At 43.3% G+C, this 23,845-nt stretch overlaps 2 protein-coding genes across 2 annotated transcripts; one reads left to right on the forward strand and one right to left on the reverse strand.

Annotated features, from left to right (window-relative positions):
* Positions 1–487: 487 nt before the first annotated feature.
* LOC310965376 (chitinase-3-like protein 1) lies at positions 488–4,390 on the forward strand (the record flags this gene model as incomplete). Its single annotated transcript, XM_083938934.1, has 11 exons — positions 488–512; positions 619–645; positions 795–999; positions 1,156–1,212; positions 1,418–1,583; positions 1,665–1,789; positions 1,884–2,007; positions 3,211–3,393; positions 3,488–3,604; positions 3,731–3,863; positions 4,059–4,390. 11 exons carry the CDS (start codon positions 488–490, stop codon positions 4,388–4,390), a joined length of 1,494 nt encoding a protein of 497 aa, XP_083795060.1.
* Positions 4,391–15,188: 10,798 nt separating this feature from the next.
* On the reverse strand, positions 15,189–23,271 carry chia.1 (chitinase, acidic.1; the record flags this gene model as incomplete). Its single annotated transcript, XM_083939119.1, has 11 exons — positions 15,189–15,397; positions 15,635–15,761; positions 15,925–16,041; positions 16,259–16,441; positions 17,031–17,154; positions 17,936–18,060; positions 19,060–19,225; positions 19,375–19,431; positions 21,773–21,977; positions 22,080–22,109; positions 23,253–23,271. 11 exons carry the CDS (start codon positions 23,269–23,271, stop codon positions 15,189–15,191), a joined length of 1,362 nt encoding a protein of 453 aa, XP_083795245.1.
* Positions 23,272–23,845: the final 574 nt, after the last annotated feature.

Raw genomic sequence — 23,845 nt, forward strand, 5'->3', positions numbered from 1 at the left:
TGGGAGAAGGTACTGCAGTTGTGTTTGCTGTCACAGGAAAATGCACTGAAAGTCTCCACACTGAAGTTGTCATTGGTAATCACTGACATGTTTCTTAGGTGAAATGTTGTTTTGAGAACATTATGTGCAGGTGTAATTTATGCTGTTGCTGAAACAACAGTTATAAGTTACAGTCATGTATTAATTCTTAAGGGTAACTAATTTAACTTTGAATCATATTGTTTAATTCACACAAATAAAGAAAGCTCCAAATAGTTTGGTTCTCATTAGTGGAGTCAGTGTGCACCAACTTAAAATTGTTTAAAGACCATATGCTTTGAGTTAAAGGATTTAGATACGTTTTACAGTCAAATCATCTTAATAATGACAAAGAATATGCAATCACATCGTATTCATGTTGTTTGTCTTTGTTTTGTATTGTTCTTGACAAATCTGTTTAATTATACTAGAAGAAAAAGAAGATCAAGTTGTGAGCTTTTAAATCAAGATGACCAAGCTCACGATCCTCGCAGGTAAAAAGTCATCAGGCCTCAGTGCTTTTCATCCCCTTTGTGCCTTGATAACATGACACAATAAGCCTTATGTATGTATGCTACCCATTCTCTATTTTCTACCTAGGTTTGTGCCTGGTGATGTGCCAGCTGGGTAAGTTACACCTGAGTAAATCTTCTGACATGGTTATACAACTACACTTTGAAGTTTGTATTGACACTGGCTGCGCTATAGTAAAATCTGTCTGAAAAAAGAGATTGAGGTGCAATGCTGACCACAGATTTGATTTCACTGATCTCCAGCAACTGCCTCTCAGATGGTGTGCTATTTCACCAACTGGTCCCAGTACAGACCTGGGACTGGTAAATACACACCCCAAAACGTGGATCCCTTCCTTTGCACCCATCTGATTTATGCGTTCTCCATCATCAACAACAAGAACGAGTTGGTTACCTATGAATGGAATGACGAGACCCTGTACAAGAGCTTCAATGGCCTGAAGAGCAAGTAAGAACTTCTTGTTTCACATATGACATATTCTACCCTGCTACAGCAATCTGTGTGAATGACCAAAATTAAAATTTGAAATCCCAGTATATTTTTTTATGAACAAACAAACACTGTATAATATTAGGCCTTTGTTAACTCAACTCGCATTTAAAGGAACCCAAGTCTGAAGACCTTACTGGCTGTTGGTGGATGGAACTTTGGCTCAACTCAGTGAGTGTCTCTGCTTTGCTTATCAAATTTATTCTCATCCAAAAACATCCTAAACACTGAATAATGAAATCATAGTAATTATCAGACAAGGAGGATATGGTGTAGATTTAGTCAAAACTAGAATCATGAGATATGTCAGATTCATGATAAATAGCTCTAATGCATTTCAATGAAGTCATATTTAACATTAAACACATTTCCTCAGGTTCTCCATCATGGTGTCCACTCCAGTCAACCGTCAGACATTCATCCAGTCTTCTATCAAATTCCTGAGGACTCATGGATTTGATGGTCTAGATCTGGACTGGGAGTACCCTGGATCTCGTGGTAGTCCCCCAGTAGACAAGATGAGGTTCAGTCTGCTCTGCAAGGTGCGTCATGAACTCCAAAGGGAACTTACATATTGCAATGATAACCATATTTTCGAAAGTTTCTTATTTTTTTATTTGCAGGAGCTTGTTGCTGCTTACGCAGCTGAGGCCAAGTCCACTGGGAAACCTCAGCTCATGCTGACTGCTGCAGTGTCTGCTGGAAAGGGAACCATCGATGCTGGATATGAGATTGCTGAGATTGCCAAGTACTGCAGATTTTCTTGGAAATTCATTTTTTTAATTTTTGGTGATAAGATGGCTAAGACGCTCGTCTTAATCAGTATTCAATTTACATTTCAGGCATCTGGACTTCATCAATGTGATGACCTATGACTTTCATGGAGCTTGGGAGCGAGCTACTGGACACAACAGCCCATTGTACCGCGGCTCACATGACAGTGGTGACCTCATCTACTTCAACACTGTAAGAAATATAGTGGTGTCTGTGGAGCCCCAAATTAGTGGATGATATTATGATACCGCAAATGACACGAGAATACATTAGGTTGGTCCAATACCCTGGTAAATCAACCATCTGCAAGTCACTTTTTGCAAGTCCTAATCAAGTCTCTTGTGGTTTTGATAAATAATAATATAGAATTGGAGTGCAACCGTATTGTATAATTACACAAGGTCCCAACTAATTATAATCTTCTGTAAATAAACAAAGTCTGCTGCTCCCTTTGCATGGAACTAATTATAGACACACCTGAAACTTCAGCCCCTGTTCTCATCTCATTGTGTTTGTCAGAAACGTTGTTAGTTGTGCTGCTGTTTATCTTGGCCAGAAGACTCAACCCTTAATGTCAGTGAACTTATACTGTTAGCTAAAGATTAATAATAATAAATAATAATGCATTCAGGGACTCTTTTTAAGACTTTGCATGAAGTTATTAAAGCCAAACAATATGACAAATGGTACAGCAGCAGCAGGTGATATGTTCACTATTGATGTCGAAATGAAACTTCATGAAGCCTTTTAAATATTTTCTTGCTCCGTCTAGTGGACTCAACAAATACAACTAATGCTTCATGAAGCTTCATTTGGATCACATGATGTCATCTTTGGAGTTTGGCCGCTCTCCCATCAGATGCATAAAATAACACATGGTGGGAAAGAATGACATTCTGTTTGTGATCTTAATGCACTAAAAAGTACGAAAATTAAAAGATTGAGTCCTAAATCTCAAGTCCAAGTTGAGGCTCAAATCCCATTTGTGTTTGACTAAAGTGCTACTCACATCAAAGTCGGAAATTCGAGTCTCCATCTCTGGGGAGTATGATTTAAAACTGTCAAGTGTCAAGTCTGATTTAATAATACAGCTGATGTCATAGTGATGTCATCAGGGTATCTCAGTTTGAGATTGGAGACATATACAAAAAGCTGGTAGAGTTTGGTGTATCAATTATTGGTTGCATTATGTCAGATGGAGGATCCATCACTTTTGAGGCTTGATACTTAAAAGGATATCAACGGCCTCTGCCGCTTCAGCTTTCACAAGACCCCACCTGTATGGAAGTGCAAAAAGAAATCCCTAGAATACCCCTTTCACTGCCGTTGCTACTGTATGAATGAAGAAATCCAGGCCTTGTGTTTGCGTCATTCATCCATCCATTTCTATTTCAGGACTTTGCCATGAAATACTGGAGAGACAAAGGCACCCCAGTGGAGAAGCTAATGTTGGGATTTGCTGCTTATGGTCGTACCTTCCGTCTGACATCATCAAACACTGGCGTTGGAGCCCCAGCTAGTGGTGCTGCATCAGCTGGACCTTTTACACGTGAAGCTGGATTCTGGGCCTACTATGAGGTAAAGTCTGAAGAAAATAAAAAGCAAAATAACATGAGTACAATGGATTGCCCATTGAACAATCCAATGGCATTTCTTTAATATGGCCTTTCAGGTCTGCACCTTCCTGAAAGGCACCACCATTCAGTGGATTGATGACCAGAAAGTTCCCTATGCCGCCAAGAACGACGAATGGGTGGGATTTGACACCAGGGAGAGCTATGAAATCAAGGTACTGTAGGTGGCAAGTCAAAACACAGGGATTACAGATTCAGGGTTGGTCTTCAGGGTTTAATTCAAGAGATAGATAAATAAATCCTTACTTTCTCCTTGATTCATCTTCATGTTCAATCCACAGGTCCAGTACATGAAGGACATGAAGTATGGTGGTGCCTTTGTGTGGGCCTTGGATCTGGATGACTTTAAAGGAGAGTTCTGTGGACAGGGAAAACATCCTCTCCTGTCCCATCTGCGCAAACTCATCGATGTTGGTAAGTCTTGCTTCTTATTAATGAACCAATATGTTTTCAGCTTGTCAAAGTAAGAAAACAATAGTGAAGTTATCATTTGCAGCGTTAAGTTCTTGGAATGTTTTCGGAACCACAGTGGTACTCTTTATACAAGTCTTATTCTTACAAGTTGGACCTTTAGGTATAATGCATTTGTGTTTCTTCCACCCCTCCCAGAGATTCCTCCACTTCCATCCACCACAACCAAGAAACCTGCTGTTACTACCACAGCGTCGGACACTTTCACAACCCCCAGACCTGTTGTTACCACTGCTGCACCAGCCTTCACAACAACCCCCAGACCCAGTGGTACCACCAATGCTCCGTCCACCAAGACCACCATCCCTATCCCAGGACGTGGCTTCTGCAAAGACAAGGCTGATGGCATACACGCCAATCCGGCTGACAACACCAGCTTCTATGTGTGTGCAGGTGGTCGAACCTATCTGAGGATGTGTGGAGTTGGCACTGTCTTCGAAGACAACTGCAAGTGCTGTGTGTGGCCTTAAGTCTTAACTAGGTGGACTGTTTTTGTCCTTTTTTAATATAATCAGCTGAGACATTATTATGTTTAGAAAACAGCTTGTAAATTAGAAGTGAAAGGTGAAATAGAAAATGTGTATGTTCCATCAGAATAAATTATTATGACGGATCAAAGATTTGTTTATTTGTTTTACAAATAATTAAAAATAACAAAACAATGTTCTTACCTTACCCTACACATGTTGTATACGGATAAGTCTATCAATTTGTTGAAGATAATGCAGATAGAAACAAAATGTTATTTGGGGTGGTTCAAATTGGAGTTTGACACCCTGCAGGTTTGGAAAAGTTTGACTGCAGCAAGATTCACCACTTTATGAAGAACTGTGTGAGCAAATAGTCCAACAGTTTAATTGCGAAACGATTTAAGGAATATATATATAGTAGAGATCAAAATTAGAGAATAATTAATAAATACTTGATTTATTCTGAAATACTGTTATTTTTGTTCATAATTTGATAGAATGTCTACTGTGGCTGTACCACTGCTGTCCTACCATTTTTTCAACAACAAAGGCACTTCAACAAAAACCTTTTTTTTTTGTGAAAAAGATAGTGATCAAAATTAGAGAACAGTAGGGGGCGGCTGTGGCTCAGTGATAGAGTGGGTAGTCCTCCATTTGAAAGATCGCTGGTTAACCATTTTGTCAGAAGAGTAGATTTCAACACTGTTTTCTAAGAGCTAAAGGATTCAAAAATTAATAGGAAATGTAAAGGCCCTTGTTTTGAATGACGTCAGCACATCTGCACCCACAGGACACACTGCTCTGGTTTGATCTTGGTCCATTCTTCTTCAGTCTCTTCCACAGTTCAGTAACTGTGGTGGGTTTCTTAGACATTACTTTTGTAACCCTCGGTGCGTAGAATGAGACAGAACTCCAGTATAACGTTTAAAACAGCACGTGTTTCATTATTCATACAAAAGTTAGGCTAAAATCTATTTATTTATTTATTGGCACATGTAAAGTAATTGTTGCAAGCAACAATGACTAAAACATCTTCCCTAAAGATCAGGTTCACACGCCGGCCTGGCTCCCTCGGGTTTACTGCGGGGGAGTGAGGGGATAAGCAAAACAATGATTAATAATTCTACACACGCACCTGGCAGTAACTATAACACAACACCTCTACAGAGCAACCATAACCACTGCACACACTCAAAATACAACTCCTGCCGGTGTACACAGCAAACCCCTAAGTCCCTCGGTTTAAGGCAGGCTGAGCACCCTAGGAGACTTTGAGCTGATTGCTTAACCTGCTCAATAGGTGGGAGAGTGGTCAAAACAAACAAAATAAATCACGGCTCAGCTGAACAGCTCTGCTCCGTGTTATCTTAACACAAGGTGTGAGAAATAACCAAAGATTGAACTAACTTTTTTTGTAACTCTTTCTTTATCTATGATGTAAATCCCTGTATGTTGATTAACATAATATTCAAGCTCTGAATGACTGCTGGGGTGGATTGTGGATAGGAGTCACATGGGTTGCAAATGGTGACATTTGGTGGTCGTAAAACACTGATAACATCCACTGGGGTCATAAACATTGGGTAGTGTGTTTTGGTTACTTTGATGTCCTGTCCTGTAAGGATCTTTTGATGTAACCCTATAAATGTTGAAGTGACTGGGAGACAGGCAGAGATTGTTGGAGACCCGGCGGTTGGTTAGGATGTCTCGCCTGTATGCATGCAGTATTTAGTAAAGACATGATTTGAGAAACACTGAGGACTTCTTTCACAAAGGCCAAACAAAGGAGTGCAATCCCGCTCAGCGATAGCTGCTCAACTGAACACATCAACCAAACAAACAAATACGAAGAGGAAAAGGAACAGCAGTCAGGCCATACACCGCTGCTCCTCATGCACCTACAATCAAAACAAATACTATTCACCAACAACATATAGCAAGCCAGCAGTGCAACATACAAGCTATAAAACAACTTATAATACCAAAACACAAACTACAATGCAAGCAACACATACCATACGACTGTCACAGGGTGCACACACTGATCTGCCCAACACTCATTAGCTCGCTTCCCTCCTGTAACTGTTTTAGTGGCAACAAACATGCAATATGGTCAGCATTAACATATGCACACATACACACAACTTGCTGAGTGAACAGTGGACACTCTTTTTATTCATAGACATAAACATACCTCCCGGAACAGCTCCTAACAGAATCGGCAGTGCCCTCACAATGCTCCTCACCAGCCTGCAGCAAATTAGCTGGTGAGACTCCAGACAGACAGCAATCCATCTGCCTGATTAGGGCATCCTTTAATATGCATGTCCTAATTTATAACCCGCCCTCCTCTGGCGGCTACACTTTGTTGCTAAGGATTTTCCAGAGGTTCTCTATGGGGTTTAGATCTGGACTCTGGGCTGGTCATTTCATTGTTTCAATATTTTTAGCTTCAAGGAACTGCTTCACCTGTTTTACAGTGTGACAGGGGGCTTTGTCTTCCATGAAAACTGCAGCTGATTGAAGACAACTGCAGTGAAGGCATGTTGCTGAAGGAGGTTCACATGAACATTTGCATTCACCCTGCCATGTAGCTGTACAGGAGGCCCAACTCTTGCTGCAGAAAACATCCCCCAAACCATGACACTATCTCCTCCAAATGTAACTGACTTCTTCACACACTTTGGGTTCAGCCTTTTCCCAGTCCTACGCCCAACATAATGTTTCACATCAGACCCAAATGAATTGAACGTCTTCTCGTCACTGAAGTGCTGTCTGGACCAGTTCTCCTCTGTCCACACAACATGCTCCTCAGCAAAGACAAGTTTAGCCTTTTAATTCTTTCTGCAGATGAGAGGTTTGGTGACTGCAGAGTGGGCTTTCAGTCCAATAAGTCTTATACAACGAGACACTGTGTGCAGAGACAGATCCCTGTCCTGTTCAGCACTGAACTAGAGACCAACTCCAGCTGCATAGTTGAATTGATTCCCCATTGAGAGTCTTCTTATACTCCTGTCCTCTCATGCACTTGTTTTTTACGTGGACTTGAATGAGGGACTTAAATTAAATTAATTTGTGTCCTTCATCTCATCTCATCTCATCTCATCTTCAACCGCTTATCCGGGGTCAGGTCGCGGAGGCAGCAGCTCTAGCAGTGGACCCCAAACTTCCCTTTCCCGGGCCACATTATCCAGCTCTAACTCGGGGATCCCGAGGCGTTCCCAGGCCAGTGTGGATATATAATCTCTCCACCTAGTCCTGGGCCACGGAGGCCTCAGGGAGGCACCTAGGGGGCATCCTTACTAGATGCCAGAACCACCTCAACTGGCTCCTTTCATTGTAAAGGAGCAGCGGCTCTACTCCGAGTTCATCACGGATGGCTGAACTTCTCACCCTATCTCTAAGGGAGACTCAAGCCACCCTCCTGAGATAACCCATTTCAGCCGCTTGTACCCCTCGTTCTTTCGGGCATGACCCAGCTTTCATGACCATAGGTGAGGGTAGGAACGAAGATCGAGAGTTTTGCCCTCCAGCTCAGCTCTCTTTTCGTCACAACGGTGTGGTAGAGCGACTGCAAAACCCCCCTTGCTGCTCCGATTCTCCGGCTAAACTCACGCTCCATCGTCCCCCCACTTGTGAACAAGATCCCGAGGTACTTGAACTCCTTTACTTGGGGTAAGGACTCATTCCCTACCTGGAGTAAGCAATCCACCGGTTTCCTGCTGAGAGCCATGGCCTCAGATTTAGAGGTGCTGATCCTCATCCCAGCCGTTTCACACTCGGCTGCGAACCAATCCAGTGAGTGCTGAAGGTCACTGACCGACGATGCCATCAGGACCACATCATCTGCAAAAAGCAGAGACGAGATCCTCAGCCCACTGAACTGCAACCCCTCCCCACCACAGCTACGCCTCGATATCCTGGCCATGAAAATCATGAACAGGATTGGTGACAAAGCGCACCCCTGGCGGAGGCCAACCCGCACCGGGAACAAATCCGACTTACTGCCGAGGATACGGACACAGCTCTCGCTATGGGTGCACAGAGATTGGATGGCCCACAGAAGTGACCCCCTCACTCCATACTCCCACAGGACCTCCCACAGTATCTCCCGGGGGACCCGGTCATATGCCTTCTCCAGATCCACAAAACTCATGTGGACTGGATGGGCATACTCCCAGGCCCCCTCCAGGATCCTTGCGAGAGTGAAAAGCTGGTCCGTTGTCCCATGTCCAGAACGGAAACTGCATTGTTCCTCTTCAATCTGAGGTTCGACTATAGGACGGACCCTCCTTTCCAGCACCTTGGAGTAGACTTAACCAGGGAGGAGTAGTATGATACCCTTGTAATTGGCACACACCCTCTGGTCCCCCTTTTTAAATAGGGGAACCACCACCCGGTCTGCCACTCCCTTGGCACTGTCCCAGACTTCCACGCAATGTTGAAGAGATGTGTCAACCAAGTCAGCCCCTCCAAACCCAAAGCTTTCAGCATTTCTGGACGAATCTCATCAATCCCTGGTGCCGCCCGAAAGTCCTTCTCCATGACTTCTCCAAACTCCTCCCACACCCTCTGCTTTGCCTCTGACACAGCAGAGGCTGCAGCCCTTCTGGTCCGTCGGTACCTTGCAACTCCCTCCGGAGTCTTCTGGGATAACATATCCCGGAAGGCCTCCTTCTTCAGTCGGACAGCTTCCCTGACAACTGGTGTCCACCACGGTGTTCAAGTGTTACCTCCAACCTCCACAGGGAAGCCAGAAAAGGTTTTAGTTGAAGATCTCTCGGACAGGGGCCTCCTACAGACGTTCCCAGTTCATCCGCACCACTCGTTTGGGCTTACCTAGTCCGTCCAAAATCTTTCCCCATCCTCTGACCCAACTCATCACCAGATGGTGATCAGTTGACAGCTCTGCCCCTCTCTTCACGCGAGTGTCCAAAACATACGGCCTCAGATCAGATGATGCGATCACTAAATCGATCACCAACCTTTTGCCTAAGGTGCTCTGGTACCACGTACACTTATGAGCATCCTTACGTTCGAACATGGTGTGAGTTATAGACAATCAATGACTAGCACAGAAGTTTAATAACAGATGACCGCTCGAATTTAGATCAGGGAGGCCGTTCCTCCCAATCACGTCTCTCCAGGTGTCTCCATCATTGCCCACGTGGGCGTTTAAGTCTCCCAGCAGAACTATGTCCCCTACTGGAGTCCCATGAAATCACAGACTGTGAATGCCCAACCTCTCTCTGATGGCTGAGAGGGAAATCAGTGGTGATTGCTCTAAGACTGCAAGGGAAGCTCAGCTTCCCCTAAAACGTAACAAAAAAAAAAAGTGGTGAAAAATGAACTGCTGTGTGTACATTTCATTGACTAAATACGCACAAGAAAGCCTAAATCTTTTGTTCTGAATCAGCTACTTATCACAGGTAACTGGAGCAACTTCCTTCTCATTCATCCACACAGCGCTTTACACAGACGGACACTCAGCCTCTACTGACTTCAGTGGGGAAGCTGAGCGAGTTTTTCCACTGCAGCCAAACTGGACGCTCATTGGATAAATGCTGGACTTTGTCACGCCCATTGGACGCTCATTGTCTCTGGGGTTCTATGGGACAGAGTTTCTCACACTGCCCTGGTTTTATCTTGGTCCATTCTCCTTCAGTCTCTTCCACAGTTCAGTAACTATAGTAGGTTTCTTAAACATTACTTTGTTGCCAAGGATTTTCCAGGGATACTCTATGGGGTTTAGACCTGGGCATCTTATCTGTATGTGTGTGCGTGTGCTTGTCTGCATGTCTCACTGCAGCTAGTCTCACGTACATCAGTACCCATCAGCCTCATATATTTTCTGCACATGTATGACCTCTTGCAGTTGCGATGGTTCACAATTTTTGAAAAAAAATTTTTTTTCACCTCTCCGGGAACCATCACCTTATCGTGGTGGAGAGGTTTGTGTGTCCCTGTGAACCTGAGGGCTGTGTTGTCTGGAGCCTAGTGCTCCTGGTAGGGTCTCCAATGGCAAAGTGGTCTCAGGCGAGGGGCTGGACTAAGAATGGTTCACAAAGACTCAATGGACAAACAACAAAGAGGAAGAGAGACCCTGCCCGGAGGAAGCCTGGGGACCCCGTCTGGAGCCAGGTCCAGACGGAGGGCTCGCCGGCAAGCCCGAAAAAGTGACGTGACACCTCCTTCCTCTCCATCCTGTGGGCCCACCACTCGCAGGAGGAACCACTTGGGCCGGGTGCGCTGCTGCACAGGTGGCAGTGAAGGTGGGGGGCCTCGACGGACCAGACAAGGGCAGCAGAAGCTCCCCGAACCCCTGGCTGAGCGCCGCGGTGTTGGAGTTCACCCCGCTGGACGATAGGGTCGCCGCCTTACGCCTGCAGGTGGTAGGGGGGAAAACTCTGACTGTTGTTTGTGCATATGCACCGAACAGCAGTTCAGAGTATTCGGCCTTCTTGGAGACCCTGAATGGAGTCCTGCATGGGGCTCCGGTAGGGGACTCCATAGTTCTGCTGGGAGACTTCAACGCTCACATGGGCAATGGTGGAGACACCTGGAGAGGCGTGATTGGGAGGAACGGCCTCCCTGATCTAAATCTGAGTGGTCATCAGTTATTAGACTTCTGTGCTAGTCACGGATTATCTATAACTAACACCATGTTCGAACATAAGGATGCTCATAAGTGTACGTGGTACCAGAGCACCCTAGGCCAAAGGTCGATGATCGATTTTGTAATCGTATCATCTGATCTGAGGCCGTATGTTTTGGACACTCGAGTGAAGAGAGCGGCAGAGCTGTCAACTGATCACCATCTGGTGTTGAGTTGGATCAGAGGATGGGGGAAGATTCTGGACAGACCAGGTAAACCCAAACGTGTAGTGCGGGTGAACTGGGAACGTCTGGAGGAGGCCCCTGTCCAGAGATCTTCAACTCACACCTCCGGCGGAGCTTTTCTGGCATCCCTGTGGAGGTTGGGGGCATTGAACCGGAGTGGGCAATGTTCAACGCTTCCATTGCTGAAGCTGCAGCGGTGAGCTGTGGCCTCAAGGTCTTAGGTGCCTCAAGGGGCGGTAACCCTCGAACACCGTGGTGGACACCGGTGGTCAGTGAAGCTGTCCGACTGAAGAAGGAGGCCTTCCGGGATATGTTATCTTGGAAGACTCCGGAGGCAGTTGCAAGGTACCGACAGGCCAGAAGGGCTGCAGCCTCTGCTGTGTCAGATGCAAAGCAGCGGGTGTGGGAGGAGTTCGGAGAAGTCATGGAGAAGGACTTTCGGGCGGCACCAAGGTGCTTCTGGAAAACCATTTGACATCTCAGGAGGGGGAAAACGGAGAACCGTCAAAGCTGTTTACAGTAAGGACGGGACGCTGGTGACCTCAGCCGATGAGGTAATCGGGCGGTGGAAGGAGCACTTTGAGGAACTCCTTAATCCGACTAACACGCCCTCTTTTGTAGAGGCAGAGCTGGAGGCTGATGGGGAATCATTGTCAATATCCCTGGCGGAAGTCACTGAGGTAGTCAAACAACTCCACAGTGGCAAAGCCCCAGGGGTTGATGAGATTCGTCCAGAAATGCTGAAAGCTTTGGGTTTGGAGGGGCTGTCTTGGTTGACACGTCTCTTCAACATTGCGTGGAAGTCTGGGACAGTGCCAAGGGAGTGGCAGACCGGGATGGTGGTTCCTCTGTTTAAAAAGGGGGACCAGAGGGTGTGTGCCAATTACAGGGGTATCACACTACTCAGCCTCCCTGGTAAAGTCTACTCCAAGGTGCTGGAAAGGAGGGTCCGTCCTATAGTCGAACCTCGGATTGAAGAGGAACAATGTTGATTCCGTCCTGGACGTGGAACAACGGACCAGCTCTTTATTCTCGCAAGGATCCTGGAGGGGGCCTGGGAGTATGCTCATCCAGTCTACATGTGTTTTGTGGATCTGGAGAAGGCATATGACCGGGTCCCTTGGGAGATACTATGGGAGGTGCTGCGGGAGTATGGGGTTAGGGGGTCACTTCTGTGGGCCATCCAATCTCTGTACACCCAAAGCGAGAGCTGTGTCCGGATCCTCGGCAGTAAGTTGGATTCGTTCCCGGTGGGGGTTGGCCTCCGCCAGGGGTGCGCTTTGTCACCAATCCTCTTTGTGATTTTCATGGACAGGATATCGAGGCGTAGTCGTGGTAGGGAGGGGTTGCAGTTCGGTGGGCTGAGGATCTCGTCTTTGCTTTTTGCAGATGATGTGGTCCTGATGGCATCGTCGGTCAGTGACCTTCAGCACTCACTGGATCGGTTCGCAGCCGAGTGTGAAACGGCTGGGGTGGTGTTGCAGTCGCTCTACCGCACCGTTGTGACAAAAAGAGAGCTGAGCCGGAAGGCAAAGCTCTCGATCTACCGGTCAATCTTCGTTCCTACCCTCACCTATGGTCATGAAAGCTGGGTCATGACCGAAAGAACGAGGTCCGGATACAAGCGGCCGAAATGGTTTTTCTCAGGAGGGTGGCTGGAGTCTCCCTTAGAGATAGGGTGAGAAGTTCAGCCATCCGTGAGGAACTCGGAGTAAGGATGCCCCCTGGGCGCCTCCCTAGGGAGGTGTTCCAGGCACGTCCAGCTGGGAGGAGGCCTCGGGGAAGACCCAGGACTAGGTAGAGAGATTATATCTCCACGCTGGCCTGGGAACGCCTTGGGATCCCCCAGTTAGAGCTGGTTAGATGTGGCCCGGGAAAGGGAAGTTTGGGGTCCCCTGCTAAAGCTGCTGCCCCCGCGACCCGACCCCGGATAAACAAATGAAGATGAGATGAGATGAGATGAAGTTTTTGTTCACTGAAAGCCTGAAAGCCACAGCATCTGGATCGTCTCGTCCATGTTAGTGGATGAGACATTGGCCAAACTAAAAAGTCAAAGTACACCCTAAATAAATCTTTCCCAGTGAGGCTTTCTCTTATTTAAGGTAGTATAATATTTTTCAACATATAAACACACACAAATACTCAAAACTGTCTCTGTGTTAGTTCCCGCCACAGTAGGTGTCTCCAGGACCCCATTTTGCCATGATGACACACACACACACACACACACACACACACACACACACACACACACACACACACACGCACACCACAGACTCACAAGGTGGAAAAAATCCCAGTGTCATTTTCAAAACTGGTAAAAGTCCTTTAAGCTAAGACCTGGCAGGGTATATAGACTGGACTTCCAATACACTGGCAGAAACCCTGCTGTCTGTGTCACAGTGTAAAAAGTCTCCCCGATGGCTCTTAAGGAAAGGTCATGGCATCACATTTGAGGATTCATCCTCTGAGCTGTGCAAAATGTCATAGCAAACCCGTCTAACAGTTGTTGAGATATTTCTGTCTGGACAAAAGTTGTTGACCAACTGACTGACTGGCCAACATTGCCACCCAGAGAGCTACAGGCGTGGCCTTGCACACGTGAAATAAGCTACGATGCCATTTTATTGACCTTTTAACAACCTGTTATGGTTGTAAAAATGATGTCTGTTGATGTCTCAGAAGCACTTTAGTTCAGTAGGCACATAGTGTGACCAAAATGAAAAGGGATGTGATGTACATTATATCAATGCCAGCATAATGTAAATAGATGTATGCAGACCATAGACTGTGTAAAAAATGGACCTAGCCTCTCCGTCGAGGTCCATTCTCTCAACTTGAGCCAATCGTCCTCACCTACGGTAGTCTCCATCTTGTCAGACTTTGACTATGCCTAATTTCCTCTGACCAAAAAAGGCCATTTATGTGACTTTGGGGGGAGGGAGATACGTCCATCTGGCTGACGTATAACTCAGAGGAGAAGTGACGTCAGAGGCTAGCTGTCACTCAAGAGGCAGCGCCCCTAATTATTCATAAACTTTAACCTCCAATAAAATAAAAAACTAGACTGGTACAAAATAATTCACCCCCTTAGTGTTGTCATGGAGATATGACCTAAACATACAGACTAGAATGTTTTTTTGCACCAGGCCTTCAATAGGTTTAATTATGCTGTGAAAACTGCCTGTTTAACATGGGGGTCAATGAGAAACCTACATATATATTGGATCAACCAGGAAGTCGCTGTGGTGGGGGCTTGGTGCAGACTAGTCCGACCTGCAGTATCCGTGCACAGTGAACGTATGACGTGAGTGTCACACTTTAACTTCAGCAAACAAGTGAATGTGCTTTCTGATTGACAGCTTGCAATTGGTTGGATGGGAATTTGATGCCACTTGATCCCTACTGTGCAGACTGGTTGCAAACTTGCACCTTTTTAGAAAGTCTCCAATGACAAAGTTATGAATACCATATCAGTTGGACATTTAAGAATACTTTTTTTACCAACAACAAGACAGAGTATGTCAGTGCTGGGTTTTTGAAACAAAGAGTCCGTGCCGATTCATGCAAAAGGGTGCCACATACCAATGGTTATGTTTCTCAACACAACCCTTCACTATGATCGATTTCATTCATCCCAGCGGACTCACTTCATTCATAGTTTACCCCTTGTTACAAAGTCTATGGAGAGAGTTAGAAATTGATATAGTGTAGGGAAGCATTTATGTAATCATATCACTTTAAAATCTTCATAAAATATAAACAAAAAGTAAATCAGGCATATCATTCATCATGTTGTGTAGTGATATGTTTTATTTTGCCAAAGCAATTTTTCTTTACTTTTGGTTCCTGTTGTAACCCAGCACAACAAATTTATTCAAGATTTGAAACACTGAAACATAATTGACTGTCGTGTACATCTCTGGGCCTGGTGTGTGCTTGGAGATCAGTCTTTGGCTCAGGGCCAGTCGCAGCACTTGCAGGAGTCCCAGTAGATGAGGCCGGGCTGGCAGCGGTGCAAGTAGGTGTTTCCCTGGAAGCACTGGAAGTACGTGGTCTTATCAGCTACGTTCACATAAAGGCCATCAGGGCGCCCACGGCAGAAGTCTGCAACGGGGTCCCTGGTGGTGGTGGGGGCTGGGGTGGTGGTGGGCTTTGGGGGGAAGCCTGCAGAATCAGCAAGGAGAAAGAAATGTTATAAACAGGCTAAAACAACCTTTTCTAACAACTGACTACAAACTGCACCCAGACTGAAACACAAATCTACATTTTATTAAAAACTTACCAAATACAAGGAGGCCATTTTCATTGTATTCAGGTTTCTGGGATTGCTATTGATCAGTCAACTGATTAAATAAAAAAGTAAAAGCCATTGCAGTGGGCTGAGATGGCTACAGTAGTTACCCATTGACATCCTGAGGTGGTTGATGAGAGGATAAGCTCCAGCTGAGCAGAAGGACCCAGAAAAGTCATCCATGTCCAGAGTCCACACATGAGCTCCTCCCAGGCTGTGTATAGTCATCCACTGGACCTATATAACACCATAATAGATTTGGGATTTAAAATTCAATTGAGCTGCTATATTTTAGGGGTTTAGGGAGGTTGGGTCATATCTGAGCCTTAGAACAAGGGGAGTATGTTCAGACTACACAATGGTTACTTTAAGTGCAGGTAATAATAGAGCTCTTTGTTACCTTAGAAGAATAACTGCGCATGTCATCAAAGCCCACCCAAGAACTTCCATAGGTGGCATATGGAACTTCCTGTTCAGGGATCCATCCAACACTAGCACTGGGGGTGAAGTCGCAGATCTAACACAGAAGCATAAACAGAGTTAGATCAGACACACACTCAGGGCTTGGGATGAAGATGCTCTCAGTTAATTTACCATCTTATATAAATAATTTAAGTCCACACTATATTTTGGATCCATTTTAAGTACAGTAACTTTAAATATTTAGATTTTTGATTGTCATTTTTACATCAGTGAGCATGAAGAACAATGAACATTATATGGCCGTGCAATACCTCATAGTTGGCCCAGAAGCCGGCAGTGCGAGTGTAGGGTCCAGCATCTGCAGGGCCGTTAGCTGGTGCTCCCAAGCCGGTAGCAGCGGTGCTAAGGCGATAGGTTCGTCCGTAGGTGGGAAAACCCAGCAGCAGCTTCTGAGCCGGTGCTTCCAGAAGCAGCCAGTGGCTTACAGAAGCATTCTAACAAAGAGTAGGTAAATATTTTATTTATATTAATGGTTTATAGATATTTTCATGAGGAGTTGGAGAGCTAAAAGGTGTAATTGGTGGTGATGTCCAAATGAAACTTCATGAAGCATTTTCATTATTTTCTGAGCCCTCTAGATGGAGCTCTCTGTTCAACAAAGGGTTGAAAACATACTGAATCACCATTCATTGAGCTCTTTACTTTAAACCAAGAGCTCCATCTAGTGGCAAATACAACTAATGCTTCATGAAGCTTCATTGTGACACTAGTGATTGGGCCCACGTTCAAATGCCTTATGAGTCATAAATGAATGGTTATGTCACTCTTTCTTTTGGATACTTGATATCTATATTTACTCAAGTCTTTATCAGACCCTCTATCCTGTAGTGCAAAACAAATCTGTTCAAGAAGGTTGCCTGAACACTATGTTTAGCATGTGAACCCTATATGTTGATCTTATCAATGATAAAGCCTATCAACTGCTTTTGGAAAATGTAACAATAATTATTCAGTCAGACTAGCATAGATACTTATGTCAGAGAGTGTGTGTAGTTTGCAAATGTTCATTTTTGTGGGTCTTACGATATTGTGATGAATGTGTGAGCCAGAGTCCACCGCGCTCTGGTACAGTGGGCTGTTGTGTCCAGTAGCTGCCTCCCAGTGTCCGTGGAAGTCATAGGTCATGACATTGATGAAGTCAAGGTGACTGTTGGTTTTAAAAGTTTTTTTTTTAGATCAGCTGTCAAGGTTTTACAAGGGAGATAGTATATAGAACATGCCACACTTTGGTTTAACAGTGAAGGCAAAGCTCTTAGGCACAGGTCCAAGATCTCTCAGTCAGTTCCATCAGTGAGTACTCGTCTCATGTTCAACTCTTTTGTTCCTACTAGGTGTCCTTGAGCAAGATACAGTCCAGCCCCCCGTTTTTCATAACCAAGCCCCCACCACAGCGACTTCCTGGTTGATCCAATACAGAAGTGCCAAAAACTGCAGTTCTGAGTGTCCAGTAGGGGCAGGTTTCATAATTTGACCCCCATGTTAAACAGGCTGTTTTCACAGCATAATTAAACCTATTTAAGGCCTGGTACAAGAAAAAACATTCTAGTCCGTCTGTTTAAGTCATATCTCCATGACAACACTAAGGGGGTGAATTATTTTGTAACAGGTTAGTTTTTATTTTTTTGGAGGTTAAAGTTTATAGAATAATTAGGGGTGTGGTCTCTTTAGTGACAGCTAGCCTCTGGCTCTCACTTCTCCTGGGAGGTCTACGTCAGCCAGATGGGCGTATCTCCCTCCCCCCAACGTCACATACATGCCCTTTCTTGGTAAGAGGAAATGAGAAGGAGTCAGTCTGACAAGATGGAGACTACCATAGGCGAGGGCGATTGGATCAAGTTGAGAGAACGGACCCCTACGGGTATGCTACGTCCATCTTTTATATGGTCTATGGTCATAACATACGCCGAGGCCAATGAGATCAAACTTACGCTGCAATATTTTTGACCTCATAGGCTCTGTCGATGGTTGGACGGAAAGCAGCAACATTGGCTGACAGCAGCAGTAGAGTCTTCCTGTTTTCCCTGGCCTCGTCCACAAAGGCCTTGGACAGCTCCTGTAGGCAGAATGGATAAAAACACCTCAGATCCTCCACATTTGATAGGTTCTGTCCAGCTCTCACTACAACACATGTTTTAATGAAGACTTCGAAGAATGCTGATCTAACAGCGCTTTCTTTGGTCAGTCGTTCACTGTGTATGCCTACTATCAACCTTTGCATTGCATTTGTCTTTTTCATGTTTGTCGCATATTATCCGTTTATTGACATTTTTTATAAATCGTTTCCCACAATTTAAATTATCTCTGGTAATGACGTCTGGTGAAAATAGTTCCGCTGCACGCTTCACTGCTGCAAAAAAGGTAGGCTATGAAGTAAAATTAAATGAGTCATAAATACGTTGTGCTTAATTTTTCAAAAAGCCTAGCTTTTATTCTATTTTATTTCATCTGAAAAAGGCTTACGTATAGCATATAACTATAAGGTACAGTATAACTATTTGATGGTCGGGCTGCTAACGGACCTCACAGCTAACAGCCATGGACAACTGTGAACCGGGGTCAGTGTGTAAGGATTCTAAAGCAATGTCAGCAACCTATTCTGCGTAAAACGTATTTATTTATTTTGTTTCTATGCATGCAAGACTATTGACAGGACTTATTTCTTTGTAATAAAAACAAAAGTAGCCTACTTTTCAACAAAAATGGTATTTGTCTTGATGCTGTCATTCTTTATATAGCCTGTCTATCAATCATTTTTAAACTCAATAAAGTATTCTTCCCATTTGTCCAGGATATTGAAATCTTCCACCTGGACCGGACAGAAACAATCATAGGAAGTATCACAAACTGTTAGTAAACACACAGAGCCCGCACCTCTTCTCCTCTCCTCCCTCACAAAATTAAAAAAAGGTCATCACTAAAGTCTTTTAGGCAGGTTAAAATGCACCACACTTATTCAATAGCAGATTAAACACTGGAATACAACACTGATATAGACTTAGACGTCTGTTAGACTAAATAAGTATATATATAAATATATAAGGTCCATGCTAACCGTGATCAGCAGAGTGAACCTCTTCTTGTCCTCCGGTGGGCTGCCGTTGTGCCCGGGATATTCCCAGGCCAAGTTCAGCCCATCAAAGTTATGGGTCCGCAGGAAGCTGATGGCCGACCTGATAAAGGCTGCACGAGTCTCAGGCCTGGCTACCATGGGGATGAATCTGTTCGGAGATATAAAAAAAGAATCCTGCAACCTCCATCCTGATGATACAGCGGCAGTGGAAGTGTCTGACCTCTAAGTTGAATGTGTGTCAAGAAAAATGAGGATTGGATGAAGGAGGATGAAGATTGAGGTCATATTTGAACTTACGGGCTTATTCCATTAACTGTGCCTCCGACAGACAGCAGAGTCTTCAGTGCAGGATTACTAACACCAGAGAGAGAGACAAACTCAATCTTCATTATGTTATCATCACATCATTAAACAACTCAAACTTATATTGATGACATAACTCTGTACTGAGTTTTACAACCTCAACCCCTACTAGGGTAATTAAAACCCAGAACTCCAGGACATCTCCTCTCAGGATGGAGGACCTTTTATCCTAAATCAATGTCAAATCTGATCGCAATTTGAACTGAAGGGTCGGTCTCTCGCCCAGTAGACAGAGTGACATCCCGTGGTAAGGACAAGAATCAGAACTTGGAAAGTTTGAAAAACAGTTAAAGTTTGCTGTTTCATTGAAACTGGCTGTTCAAAGACATTCTTTCAAATGTATAACTGTGTATGCATTATTTGTAACTTGTTTGTGATTATGTTTATGTGGTTTCAGAAGTGCAAAGAAATGTTACTTTATATTTTGTTTTCTTGTTAAAAGTATTTTCGTTTATTAATTATTTTTATCACGCGACTTTATACGTTTTCTACGATCTGTTTTTCTCTTTTTATAAGTATAGTAAAACCCTCGTGCTGTCTTTGCATTTTATCCGGCCGGCAAATTGCATTGAATTCTGCGCGATACCAGCCCCACAGAACCGATCAGAACTTCTTTTTGACTACCAAACAACCAGAGGCAAGTCACGTGAAGAGCTGTAGCCATCGGAAGAGCCGGAATCCAAGCCGGGACGGAAGCTGACAAGCCCTGCTGACCCATTTGCGCAGTCGACCCAGTCTACAGACCAGAACTCAGGTCCGCCAAACACCGGGACTCAGACCTACGGACCTTGCAACTGTCCTGTAAGACGCCCGGGCGACTGTAATATCAACAGCAAAGTAAGGTTGGCCTTTTACTACAACTCCTGGTTAAAAACGTTGGTGGTAATTAAGTTCTGATCCGAGTTCTGTTGACAGGCTAATTAGAGCCAGTTTAAGTCCGCCAGTAATATTATAAACCAGCCCCGTATGTCTGAATCACCCTCGTCTTAAACTTTTTATATCCACATTTAACCCTTTGTCACTCATCTATTCAGTATTGCACTATTCTGTATTATCCTTGTTAGTTAACCAAATAAATGTTTATAACTTTATGTTGTTGTGAGAGTCTTCCCATGCAGAAACTGATGGTCCCTGATAAGGCTGTGGTACGAATTAACGCGTTTGAGATGAGACTGATAAAATTTAAACAATCAATTACTTTAAGTTGCTAACAGGTATTAAACCTTCACCAAAGTTTAATAAGCATCCTGTCTTATTTTGGTGTGGTGCCCTACTTCGAGGTAAAATAAATCCTAAATTGTAACGAGTCGAGTTAATTCACATTTAATTCGGCGACTAAACTATTGTAGCCATAATACATGTAAGCTCATTCTCCTACAGTGCCAAATCATAACAAAAGTTATCTCAGGACACTTTACATATAGAGAAGGTAAAGCCCACACTCATGACTTATTCATGATTTACAGAGACAATTGTTCCCAAGAGCAGCAACAAGTAACACTATCATTAATAATAATAATAATAATAATAATAATAATAATAATAATAATAATAATAATAATATACATCATTTATCCTGCAATCTTGTGCAGAGTGGGGACGAAAACCTTCCCTATAACAGGCAGGAATGTCAAACAGACCCAGCTCTATAGAGGACGGACATCTGTCTACACCGGTTTGGGAGAAAGAGACACAAAGACAGACAGACAGACAGACAGACAGAGACACCCTTCCAGAGATGCAAACAACCACAAAAGTAACAGTAACTATAATAATATCTGTAGTAATGGGAATATGACTAAGATGTGGCTGCTGCTGCCAATCTGCCTCACAATCCCCTCAACATTTTAGAAACCGTTAATGATCATGAGCTTTTAAAAATGTAATCCCAAAATCCTGAAGGTACAGTGATCATAGAAGAGCTAGTCAAGGATGCAGTCACCAACCAACAGAAACCCGATACCACTGGATTTATTATACACATCTATTTATATATATATATATTTCCCCACACTTCTCTTGTCTTTTGCGGTTATTCTGACTGAATTTTGCTTTAATAATGTCCTTTCTTTCATGCACAAGTTGATAGTAAACACTTTTCTTGCATCCAGTTTGGCTTTTTGGTGTTTGCACCTCTGTTCATTACAAGGCTTCTTATATGATTTACTGCTAATTGTTAAAGACCTGCGACACAATATTTTGTGAATACTGGTCATAGATATTGTAAATAATAATAATTTAAATAATCCATTCCATACAAGAGAACTTCTCTGGAGGAAAATGAGGGTCTTGTTTTGGCTTGAAAATGGATATTTAACACATATTTACTCACACATTCTTGAGGTTGTTGAGCCTGCTGTACTGCTGCTCATCATTCCACTCGACGGTGCTGATCTGGTTGAAGCTGTTGATGGTCGCCAGAGTATAGATGATGTGTGTGCACAGGAAGGGATCGATGTTATCTGGGGTGAATTTGGCACTGCTGGGCCTGTACTGGGCCCAGTTGGCCATGTGGCACACCAGTTTACTGGATGAAGCTGAGGGACGACAGTAGAAGGGCAGCAATGATAATGTTTGTTCGGAAGTTTGATCTCAGCAGTGTGAAGATTAGCGAGTGGCTGTACAAAACGAATGCTTACCGATGTGCAAAACGAGCAGAATGCCCAGCGCTGCAAAACAAACAGAGGGAACAGGAAGAGAGAAGATGTGATGTTGAGTAAATTCATTCATTCCCAAGGAAGGAAAAAAATAAAATGAACAGTGTCCTATTATTAAAAACAACAACCAACCACAATTAAAGTCACTGCAAGAAGGACATATTTATTAATCTGGTCATTTAAGATGGATTCAGTTCAAATTCTTTGTTGGTGAGAGTTATAATGTAAAAAATAATAATATAATAATAATAATATAATATTTCTTCATATTCTATATCTGCAACTTTCAATACAGGGTGTGACTTCATTAGATACTAGAGTTGTGTCATATTTTAACATATTATAACAGTGTAGCACAGATAAACAACGATGTATTAGGGGCAAGTATGAAAGGAAATAATGGTGAATCCAGGATAAACAGATAAGAAAAAAGTCACACATTTATGAGATTAAAGTAGCAAATCTATGAGAAAATAAAGTCACAGATTTCTGAGATTCAACGTAGCAAATCTTCGAGAGAAATGTTGCAGATGTATGAGATTAAAAAACAGGGAGTGTAAAAGAAAAACATTATTATTTGTTTCAAGATTATATTAGGGCCAAGTATGAAAAAACAAAACGAAATACGGACTCGGGGGAGAGGAGTAATATTTAGAGAAAAACAAAACACTATTTTTCCGACTTCGAATCCCATAAATCTGCGACTTTATTCTGGTAGATTTGGTACTTTTTAATCTTGTAAATCTGTGACCTTTTCTCGTAGATTTGCTACTTTTTAATTTCATAAATCAGCAACTTTTTTCTCTAAATATTACTCCTCTCCCCCGAGTCCGTATTTCGTTTTGTTTTTTCATACTTGGCCCTAATATAATCTTGAAACAAATAATAATGTTTAAAAATGTAAATAGACTGATTGATATATTTTTAAAAACAAGTACAGTTGTGTTAAATGTTGAAAATGGTTAAAATAGTGTTTTTAGAATAATTTCCAATCCATGCTAAACTCAACAATGAATGAATGAGCTCCCAGTTTCCTTTCTCTGTATATAGAGAAAGTTGCAATTGGCATCTTGGTATAGCTTTATGTGACTGTCTTTGTGTGTACATCACTGGTCTATCTAATTATTAGAAAATTAATTAGTGAATGGTATTCACCTGTGAGGAGCCTCGCCATTGTGCTCTCTGAAGATCCAACTGATTTTCTGCTGCAGTGATGAACCTCTGAATAAGATGAAAACATAAGCAGAGAATGTGCAGCCACTGCTGAAACAATAATCTGACGGCAAGTTTGCTCATTTTCTTTCTAAATTTCATAATACAGGAAATTAAATGTTTTGTCTTTTTTTAGAATGAGCAAAGACATCGCTTTAGTCCAATGTATTTTGATGGACATTTGGCACATTTCTTAACATTTATATGCAAAACAATTATTAATTTTTTCAAAAAAAGAAATATTTAAGTTAATCAACAATGCAAATAATGATTCCTATGACTACATGCAGCTACTAATATCTGCAGGACAATCTAACCATTTCCCCCTTTTAAAATAGAATATTTCATGTTTGCACATGCAGCAACTTGCGGCTAAATGCTAGTTGTATGACACAAATCCAAATATGGTGATGATCTCATTACCTTTCTTCAAGAGAAACAGAAGCAGAGTCCAGAGCTCAGTGGAGTGGAGTCAGATTTATATTTTACTCATTAATGACTAATAGCGGGTAGCAAAGTGCAGCTGATAAGTGCTC

This window comes from Echiichthys vipera, assembly GCF_963691815.1.
Source record: "Echiichthys vipera genome assembly, chromosome: X".
NCBI classification, from domain to species: domain Eukaryota; kingdom Metazoa; phylum Chordata; class Actinopteri; order Perciformes; family Trachinidae; genus Echiichthys; species Echiichthys vipera.